The 11,135-nt window shown below is 37.1% G+C and overlaps 1 protein-coding gene across 3 annotated transcripts in view; it reads left to right on the top strand.

Moving 5' to 3' along the window:
- Positions 1–11,135, top strand: part of LOC146463818 (uncharacterized) — a 51,431-nt gene that overhangs the window by 12,391 nt on the left and 27,905 nt on the right. The window contains exons 1-5 of one of the 3 annotated variants that reach the window (XM_085083857.1): positions 549–712; positions 2,986–3,144; positions 4,098–4,346; positions 5,765–5,793; positions 10,370–10,540. In XM_085083857.1, coding sequence (XP_084939983.1) covers positions 640–712; positions 2,986–3,144; positions 4,098–4,346; positions 5,765–5,769 — 486 coding nt within the window. In that variant the 5' untranslated portion in view covers positions 549–639 and the 3' untranslated portion in view covers positions 5,770–5,793; positions 10,370–10,540. Of the gene's footprint in view, positions 1–547; positions 713–2,985; positions 3,145–4,097; positions 4,347–5,764; positions 5,794–10,369; positions 10,541–11,135 lie in introns of those variants that run through there. The other 2 variants (XM_085083858.1, XM_085083859.1) reach the window with 2 other exon arrangements.

The following is an 11,135-nucleotide window of genomic DNA, read 5'->3' as shown; positions in this document are numbered from 1 at the left end:
CCCAATTATTCCCCATTGTATGTTTCGCAGATTTTAAAAACTATCCTCCCTTGGCAATTGAAATAATTGTCTGAATGGTTATATTCAGATATATTGCGTGATACTTATCGTTGTGTTACTAGGAATCATACCAGAAATAACTCTGCAATAACGTCATGACCCCGCTGAACTGGTCTGGCCTCCTATAGCTCTAATCCTTTGCGTTGATTATTCGATCTGTTTTTGAAAGCGGGGTTTCTTCGCTGTTAACTCTCCCAATTTCTACTGTTTCAACTGTCGAGTACTACCTAGAAGTTATTATTTCGATTCACCGCTTGAAAAAGGTTTGTTTTCTCTCTGAAAACAGCAGATCAGAGTCTTAAATTCATACATGTGGCCGCCATTGAACTAAAACAACTTTTCGAAATGATGACTTGCTTTGACGTCACACAGGTAGAGATAAGTGGGTCCCCTCCCTTGTGATATACGCGCCGATAATAGATTTTGATTGGGCTGTTTTTGTTCAAGACAATCAGAACAATAAATCCGTTCTGGGAGAGGGTACAATTTAATCAAGGTTTAATGAATTACTAAACTCGTTTCTGGAAAGACTTCAGTGCAGCGAAGTAAACTCACTAAACGGCTTGCACAACACGCGACATGAAGTGGTTCGGCTGTCTACTTGTTTCTTTCTTGGCAACAATAGTGTTCAGCGCATCGTTGAATTCCGATGGTAAGGTTTGATGTTTTTCATGCTTTTAATTTTTGTCACGTACAAAGCACAGCTATTCTCAGATGGGAGCTACCCTACACTGACTTTTATGGCGCCTTATCAAATGATCAAATAACCTAATTCATTATCACATCTGCAAGGGGAAACTTTCTGAAGCTTCCATTCGTTTATTTAGCGGCGTGTGGCGCAGCTTCTGGGCTTACTGTGATAAATCAGATCTGATAAATTTTGCTTCAAGTGTTTGTAAATTGAGGCCTGAGTACCAAACAGGCGTAAAGCGTGAATGGACATTTCTCTGTTCTGAAAACCCGGAAGTAAATAAATGAAAGTAAAATGTCAGTGGCCATGATCATGCAACTCGTAAAGGGGAATCCCGAATCATCGCGTTTGGATTCGAGTTCGAGTTAGAGTTGGACTTCGAGTTAGACTTCGAGTTGGACTTCGAGTTAATTCGATTTCGAGTTGGACTTCGAGTTGAAGTTCGAGGTGGAATCGGAGTTGTACTACTATAAAAATACAAAAAGCAAAATATTTCGTTATTTTGTTTTTACTACTCGAAGGGCTCCCAAATGAAATCGGACTCCCCCCCCCCCCCCCCCCCCGCTCCTTTCCCCCTTCTTCCCCAAACAAAGGATGGCATGTGTACGATTTTTTTTTTTCGCAAAATGTAGATACTAAGCATGGTATATACGGAAAAAAATTGCTGTACAACAAAAGAAAACAGTTTTGATCTGTTCAATGAAAAATACCAACGAATTTTTATTAAAAATATCCCTACCTGAACTCCCTTGTCTGTTGTCCTTTCTCCTATGTGGTTTTTGGAACGCGGTTGGAAGTAGAACCAATATTAAATGAAATTTTCCTTGCAAAATTTTAAATTTTCTCAGTGGTTTGTGCGTATTCTGTCAGTTCACTAAGGAGACGGTAACTTTTTCATATGTGCCATACAAAAGCTTTTGTAATAAAAAAAACTATCCATCCCCTGGCTCTAGTCGTAACTATAGCAAACCTGAAACACAACTGTAAAGCGATGAAGTATTTTTCAGATGTTAAGAAAAAATTAACAAGCTAATCACAGGTATTAATTAAGGTTTAGAAAAAACCGTCTGATTCAGTTTTCTTAGGGATACTGTTTTGACTGAATGAGAAATGACAAAGTGCAAGTGAAAGACAATAAATTTAATGGAAAATTACTTTCAAAGTGCGTTCTTTTCCTCTCTATGATGAACTATAACTAGAGGTGAAAAACGATTCTTGTGATCATAGCTCGTAGACGTCATGAGCTTTCTGGCGCTCAGCTTGGAAGGGAGAGGAATCCACTTAGCTTACCTAAGAGGTTCGGAGACAATATTACCTGCCAACTGCATTGACAACTCAGTTTACTCTTTATGTCACATACGAAGCAGAACTATTGTCAGCTGGGTGTTTGTCGCTGCCTGAACTGCCTTCAATGGCGACTTATCGAGTGACCAAACTACCTCATTCATTGTCACATCTTCCAGGAGAAACTTTCTTATTCTTCCACTCTTATAGTTAACGGCGTGTGGCATAGTTTTAGGTCTAATTATGAGAAACTGAATTTTGCTTCAAGTGTTTGTAAAATTGAAGCCTGAATACCAAACAAGCGTGAAGCGTGAGTGATATCTTTATTATCGTGAAAAACGTAAAGTAAATAAATGAAAGTAAAATTTCAGGTCATGATTATGCAACTCAATTTTATTCTCACGGTAATGTATTTTCGTTTTCTTTTAAACATATGATTGTAAAGCGCTATTGATCAGTACATGTAAATACGCGCTATATAAATTGTTACTGATTATAATTATTATTATAATTATACTGACAGTTATTCATCGCAGAAACGTTAACTATTGCCTCTCTCGATGGTTTGTGCCTTTTCTGTCAGTTCACTGCGTGCTATAATGAAAAACAATACGTACCCGGCTCTATTCGCAATTATAGCAAACTAGAACGCAACTGAAAACCTACAAAGTATTCAGAATCGTCAGCTAAGTTTAAATACAGTACTATTCCATAACATTTTATTCACAAAGCTCACTAAATTGAAACGAAACCAATAATGAAATGAAAGTGATGTAACATAATTAGCTCTTTCGAAGGCGAAAACGAATATTTGATTTCATTGAACGGTTTGATGAGGTAAATTGGCCACTGTGTCTTTTTACAGTGGATAATATACCTCATCAAGTCAACTGATAAAACAAAACACTCAGTACAGGGTGAATTTATTTTGGTCTCTGTTCTTTCTTTAGATCCACTGGTTGGAACTAAGGCACCGCCAGTCGTTGCAGGAGTCAGTGGGGACGAAAATCTAGAGCCTAAACACAAACAGATGATACGAAAACTAGTCAATGGAGCTAAAGACGAGGAACGCCCTTACCTTGAACCTGAGAGGAGAATGCAGTCCAATGGTAAGTACCATATGAATAGTTTTGTCTCCTTGCATACATTCGGCCCATTGTTGAACTGTTAAAGTAAAATTCAATATATAGTGCGAATTGGCCTTTATCAGATAAAAGGCAGGAAAGATTCAGTTTGTTGAGCAATTACCAATGTTATCGCTACCATAGGAAGTTGATGTGAAGTAGTTGCTCGAAACGGCAGTCATGGAGTGTTAAAAATGCTTACGTTATGCATGAGCAGCTCGTGATAAAGGGGTGTTTATGTTTTTGCTTTCTTTTGTTTTGTGTTTGCTTCTTTGTTAAAGACAATCACTTCATTAAAGGGAATAGATCACCTGAGTTAAGACATAGCTTAGTAACTTTGAATAGAAATTACAGATATCACCAATGACGATAAAAGGGGCTGTATTTGACAATTTAGGTCGGTGAACTTTTCGGAGCTTTTTGAAAACGCATTTTGGACGTCTCACAGATAGCGATTTCACCTCATGCCGAAAAAAACATCTTCAATTGATTGACAGAGTCAGTTGAAAATCATACTAAATCCATTGAACTTTGATGATAATTTCAGTGGTGAATTATACCGTCACTTCTAAATTTCTCTGCTTAGGGTGGGGGGTTGCCTGAGTCTCAAACTTGTTTTTCAGTTCTGACAAAATTAATTTAGGCCAAACAACAAATTTTTAGGCGGGTTTTTGTTCATTGTCGTTGTTATTATTATTGTCTAATCTCTGATTTGGAGAACCTTTCTCACGTACAACGTATAACGTACATTTTGTAAGTTATAGCGTCGCTGATTATTCCCTCAGTTGGCGAATGTGAATGTCTGTGTTTACCAATGTTCGTTGGAAAACAGTTCTATTTCATTGTTATTAAATTTCGGATAAAGAATCTTCGCAAATATTTCACAAGTGAAATTTGTCATAAAAATTAAACGATCGTTTGTCCAATTTGATCTTCAGGGTGGTCTCCATACGGTAAAGGAACTGAATGGTGCACTTCTACCGGGAGAGAACTCCTAGAATGGTTCACCGATATAACCCTGAAAAGATGCCAAGGCCTTTGTGTTCAACGAAAAGGTCCAGAATGCAGGGCTGTTGAGTACTGGTCGGGGAGCGTTCATGCATGCTTCCAGTGCACAGATCTTTCAAAGGTGGAACCTTACACTGACAAAAACGATTGGGCATATCCTGTGCATGTCTGGGTTAGAGGTGAGAATAGGGGGGGGGGGGGGGGGTGAAGGGAGGGGATACGTGACGACCCGAATTGCGTCTACCTAGAAGGCTACCACTGGCATGGAGCTGAGGGTGTTGAACAAGATATGTAAATTCTTAATATTTTTATTAATTTCCATGATTTTTATGTAATGCGCTATTGTTATTGTTATTATTATTATTATTATTATTATTATTATTATTGATTTTATTTATTTATTTATTTTTTATTAACTATTCGACGCTTTTTAAACCATTGAAAGTGAGAAATGAAGTGGGAAATAGAGCAGAAGAGGAGAGAAGAAGAATATCGCATTGTATTTTTATAATCTTTGTATTTTTAGGCTGGATAATGCAATGTAAACTGAGAATGTCTTGAGTTGTTATCCATTTCACGATATAAATAGTGTGCAAAAATTGATTTCCAATTATGTTATTGAATTTTATTGCATACAACCATACTTGTACAGTACGCTTAGAGTCATGTTGATTGTAAAATTTATTTTGTTATTCGTTATTCAATAAAATAGATCATTATTGTTATTATTATAGCAGTTAAAACGTCTGTATGCTATATAAGGAGCATCACGAGGCGCTAACGCAGCGTAACCCGTGGGCTATAGGGTGAATAAAAACTAATAAAAACTAATTACAGAGAAGAGATAAAGTAAAACTTAAAAGATGTCTTTCTCAAGTAAAAAAGCCTAATTGGCGACTGAGTCTTCGCGAGTGCTCACGTTGCGACTTTAAACGTGCGAACAATGTTGAGAGTTTCTGAGAGGCACGCCTTAATTATTATTATTATTATTATTATTACTATTATTAATATTATTATTAATATTATTATTATTTTTAAGCTTCACGTTGAACATGTTTATCCTTATACCACAAGAATTTGAATACGAGAATTTTATATTTGCCGAAAATGTACATAATTTTTTAGGAGTGCATAGGATTGTGTTAAGAGTTGGTCATTTTTAAGAAAGATTATTTACTATTAAAAAATTATTATTAGTATTATTATCATTATTAAATGCCCTATACAAATCGCGCCAAGGATTAAACTGTGATCGTGTTATCAAACAAACAGGAAACCGACGTGTGACACACAACAAACTTAGCATGGTACTGGTAATAATCAAAGATTAGGAAGTGCGTTCGATAATCTCGATCCTTGGCTCCCTCTCCTTTTCCAAGTTGGTGGTAATGTCATCCGCTCTTGCAAAATCTGCGGGGGATGCCAGATCCCAAGATCCATTCATTCGTTGACTGTCCCATACAATCTCAACTCCAAACGCAATTAGGAGTGCGTTCTTTCCAGGTCGAACGCAATTACAAATCAATTAAGAGTGCCCTAATTTATTCTGAGCGGAAGCGTTTTCTTCTAAAAATAATTTTTTCCTCTTCTCTTTCAGATTAACTTGCCACCGTTCCACGACACCAGGTAATAATAATGACTTATTCTAATGCAGGATGATTCTAAAACACGGAAGATTTCTCTTTATCCCTCGAGTTTACACATTACAGGCCTCGCCATGTTACCAGCGCAAAGAATGTCTATGGAACACTCCCATGGGCCTTTGTTGGGAATCCCGAATCATCGAGTTTGGATTCGAGTTCGAGTTCGAGTTGGACTTCGAGTTGGACTTCGAGTTGAAGTTCGAGTTGGAATCGGAGTTGTACTATTATAAAAATACAAAAAGCAAAATGTTTCGTTATTTTTTTTACTAATATAAAAATACTAAAAGCAAAATACCTCGTTATTTTCGAGAGCGCGCTCTAGAAGGACTGGAAGGGCTCCCAAATGAAATCGGACCCCCCCCCCCCCCCCTTCTTCCCCAACAAAGGATGGCATGTACACAATTTTTTTTTTTTTTCAAAATTGTTGATAGTAAGCATTGTCTATATGAAAAAGAAAATGGTGTACAACAAAAGAAAACAGTCGGTCTGTTCAATTTAAAAACACCAACGAATTTTCAATAAAAAATATCCCTACCTGAACTGCCTGGTCTGTGGTCATTTCTCCTACGTGGTTTTTGGAACGATTGAGCGCGATTTCATTTTGGCGATACAATGTAAGTGTTGTCTTCGTTTCATCATCAATCTAAACAGTCGTTTGGAAGATACTGAATAAACAACCACAAATAACGTTTTGTCGTTGGATTTATCTGTCCGTAGCTTTATATGCTTAGACGGTCGAGTGGCTTAGTATTAAACTACAGTAGGTCAGATTTTTAATTAACCGAAAGATATAGCCTGGCGGTTAGTTGTCTTTTCCGTGCATTTTTATTTTTATTTTATCTCATCCATACACTTTCAATAGCTCCCACCAGTTCGAAACTTAACACGTGCGAGTGACTCACATTCATTTTGTGGGGGCTATACATAGAGAAGCTCGGCGGTTCGCCAGTCAAATAGACAGACAAGTTTTATTCAAGCGGCTCAGCGGCTCGCCAGTCAAATTGGGTTTGTTGATACAACTAAGAACGTGATCGAACAAAGCGTCTGATTATTACGCGTCTGTTGAAATAACACAAGCGGTGGTGGTCCCCTGTGAGAAAACGGTCGTCGCCCGAAGGGTAGAAAGAGGCGTAAGTGATTTTTACGGATGATTTTTACCGATTGATAACGGAAATTGGTGAAAATTGATAAATTGATTTCGATTGTCAAATCGATATTATCAATTTTTCATTAAGTCCGACTCGAACTGTAACTCTAACTCTAACTCGAAGTCCAACTCGAACTCGAACTCGAATCCAAACTCGATGATTCCCTACTCCCGGCCTTTGATATGTTGCAATGTTTACTCTTAGTAGATAACCTGTGATGCCTTACAAGACGAGAATAAGGTGGCTCGCCTGTAGTGTTCATAAGCATGTCATGGCCTGACCATATTTCAATTTGCCATGTACGATATGTCAAATCAAGTGACTCAGTCCAATAAAGCGAGTCAGACTAGCGTTGGGTAACCATCGCAACACAGTAATAACGTCATATATCTTATATATATGTTCAACATATACAACTTTAACATGTTTTAAAGCAATCTTTATTTCTTATTTCCGTGATAGAAGACACGAAAGTTTAAAGGAGTAAAAATCTTAGGAAAAACCCTATTAATTAAATAACTTTGTTATTGAAATTACCTTAAAGTGCCTATGAAGTAACAAATTTTTTGTCGCGGTTTGTTAGCTTATGAATTTCTCGGTCTGAATATGTGGGTTTTTCTGAACAAAACCTTCTCAATCCGCAATTTTGGTCCCTGAAAGATTCGAATCTAGCGCCGGAAAGTGTCTGCATGTTGCGCGCGGCCAAAACGATCGTATTCCAAGGTTGTGACGTAAAAAATACTTTGGAACACACGAGTCTCATGGCGGCGAAGGGAGTTTCTTCGATCTCGGCGACTTATTATGCGGCTAATAACTCCAATATGACAAACTGCGCCAAAAAAACTGGCATACCGAGAATAAGCATACATTACTTCCCGAGAGACGAAACTTTACGGCAGAAGTAAATTCGGTTTGCCCGAATTCACAGGAAAGATTCAAGCCATAGCTCTTGAAAGCGAAAGACAACGATGATCAGCTGTGGATATATCACACTCTCATATCTGTGTCGATCTGTGATAAACAAACATCCTGCAATCTTACTGCAGTTAAATAGCATAAGCATGAAATCACGGGTAGAGAAATCCACGGATCCTCAGTCTTGGCAGATGGCATTTATTCAGAGATCCCAGAAATCTTGCTTTATTCGAGCCGATAACCTAAACAAATGCCACAGAGCTACAATTGTACCCGGGAATTGTAGCATACACATTGTCATGCATATCGAAAACTAATCCCAACGAACAGTAAGAAAACCCGGCTTCATTCAGCATATTTGAGCATTTTCCCTCATGATCACGAGTGGTCACACCACATTTTGATCAAAAGGGAAGAATCTTTTATACAAGAAAGCAAAACTACAAAGGCTTTTGTCAACACAACAGACACACAGTGGGAGTCGCTTAGCCGGGTCTATCAAGATCTTGCGTAAGGACCATCGCAGAAAATTCATCATGCTTTGTGAGTTAACGCGCTCGATCTGACGTTTAAAAACTATTACTTCCATCAAAAGTGAGTTTTTGACCGGCCTGTACAATTTTCATTTGTAGCATCTGTGCTCTCTTGCATTCTCAAATCGAACAAAATCGAGTTTGGAGAGACAATTTCCAGCACATTTCTTTTATAATTTCGTAATTAAGACATGGTAAACTCCAAAAAAACGCAAAAATTTTTTTTACTTCAAAGGCACTTTAAGTAATATAAAATACAGTGGTTTACAAACATGTATAGAATTCAGTTATGAAGTACTCAAGCAGTTTAAGGCCTGGGTTAAGGGTTTTTAAGAGGAAAAATGATTAATTATTCGAGATAACTTTAACAAATTCAATGGCACTGGACTGAAATTTGGCAGATAAAAAGATCTTATCATTCTTAAAATTTCTAAGCATAATAAGTAGTGCTATAGGTCACGTGACATGTCAAGTGATCGTTTTTGTGAAAAAAGCAAAGATTTGACTGGAAGGCGACGTTTTTAAGAGAAAGCATCAAACAAAAAAGCGTTTCTAAAAAAAATTAAATATCCCCATCGCTTCAGGTTTGGAATGATCGTCCATAGTTCTCCAGAAAAAATTTGTCAGGATAAAGGTCATTTCTTAGTCCAAAATTCAACCTTGATTGTTAATTTCTCCAGTTAAAAAACTTGAGGACAGTTATTCCAAACGTAGGATGTCCAATATTTCAAATGTGCTTCGGAAACACTAATTCAGTTATCTCTATAAAGAAAATTCGCCGCCGTATCTCCGATTTACGAGATTTTAAATTTTTGGTCACGTGATGTGTCACGTGATCAAAATTATACGTTAGGCAAAAAAAACATAAGGTTTTATATTCAGGGAAAATTTCATTCTGTTCTAGGCAGACAAACCGAAGATATAGGGGATCATTCATAATTTCAGAACACCCTTCAAACCCGGGCCTTAAACTGCTTGAGTAGTTTAAAAATTTTTGAAGATTCAATTTACTACACACAAGAGATGAGCCTTGCTGTCCTCGGGATGAAAGAGTCCATGTCTTTTTGTAAGCGACATGGGAACGAGTTTTTTACAGTTTGCTTTTCATCTCACTTCGTATTTGTGTTGCGCGGTCCATTTTACTGAAAGTGATAACGCTACAATGCAATAAGTATGTCTCTTTCTATCTTTGCACTTAAAATTAAACGTATTAGTCACTGTCTCCTTAAACGTCAAGGACGTTGAATCATTTTAAGAGCACCAGAAAACAAAACTTACTGGAGATTTCATCATTGATCCACGCCATCTTGGATGGACATAAGAATTGCTCCTATAATGTCATCAGAAATCCTCTGGCTGACTGGCAAGACAAACACAAAGATCTTTCCTTTTTCCTTTTCCACAGATTCGACGTCGAGCTATACAGTCGAACCCTGATATTTTGGACACATTTTGGGATGGGGAAACAACAGCCACTAAAAATGAAAGGCGGTGATTGAAAATATTCTTAAAAACCCATCAGTAAAAAACAGCACCTCATTGGGGAAGGGGAGGGCAGCTCCGTTTATCTCCACCCTGCTCTTCCTTTTTACCTCGAATTACCCTCGGGCGCTCGAAACTTTCAAAATTTCAGCGAAAAAGTCCGCTCAAAGAATGTGAAATTTAATGTGGACATTCCTTCATCTGTACTGCAATATTGCTATTAATAAATGTCTTGCTATTTAACGTTTCTTCTCGATGTGGCAAAATAAAATATGTTTAGTTTCATTGAATTATTCACGGTGTGTTTGTACCGAACAAGAGATCAAAGTTGATTACCGAATTGTTCGAACTCCTTCTATTCATCTTTAATTTTCTGCAATAAGAGGTCTGATTGTTGCCAAACAAATAACATCCATTTGCTTGCTTGCTTTCATTTTAGTCTCGACAACTGAATAGAAAACTCTTATGTTCTTGTTTGCAGGTATGGAACCAGCTCCAGATGGCGTAAAATAATTAAACTGATGATGGGAAAGCGCAGAAACGTAATACATTAGAAATACTCAAAAGGGTTTATAAATAAAAATATTATAATGTAAGACTAATGGGAAGAAAGTTGTAATCATGAAAAATACAAATAAAGACTGTTCCACGAGTCAAACGTCTATTTGTCAATCTACCTTCAGAGGCATAAAGATTTAAACATGTATTTTTAAATGTATAAAACTGTATGCCTATTGAAAAAATCCCGTAGTTGTGGTCAGGCATGATATAAATCAAAAGCTAAAAAAATGTGTTGTAACTGACTAGAATCGTAAAAACCGAAACGTCCCATTTTTACGATTCTAGTCAGTGATAACACATCTTTTTAGGTTTTTAATATGTGTGTCTGTTTCTCATTGTTGACTTTTCTCCAACATCAAATTGCTCTGAGACTCGATTTCCGCCACTCCCTCGGCTCCTAATTGCTCTTAGATCACCAGGAATAAAATACTAAGTGATTTTTCCAGGAAAAAACCATTTATAATCAGCTTTTTGTGGTTTGCCCAATTTTTTCAAGTTGCAATCCATTTCAATCCTGACGATCCACAGCAAAACATAACTAATTATATTTTCTGTGTACTACCATTATTTTAAGGTTTCTATCGATACAAGTATGTTTTTTGACCTTTCAAAGTAACACTGTTTACAAATAGGTGGCACTGCCTCTTTAAGGTCTCAAACTACGTAACTTTTACGCAGCAGAAAAG

Source organism: Pavona decussata, unplaced genomic scaffold (assembly GCF_977016875.1).
Source record: "Pavona decussata unplaced genomic scaffold, jaPavDecu1.1 SCAFFOLD_174, whole genome shotgun sequence".
In the NCBI taxonomy this organism is placed as follows: Eukaryota; Metazoa; Cnidaria; class Anthozoa; order Scleractinia; family Agariciidae; genus Pavona; species Pavona decussata.
This window is presented reverse-complemented; position numbering and strand designations above follow the sequence as displayed.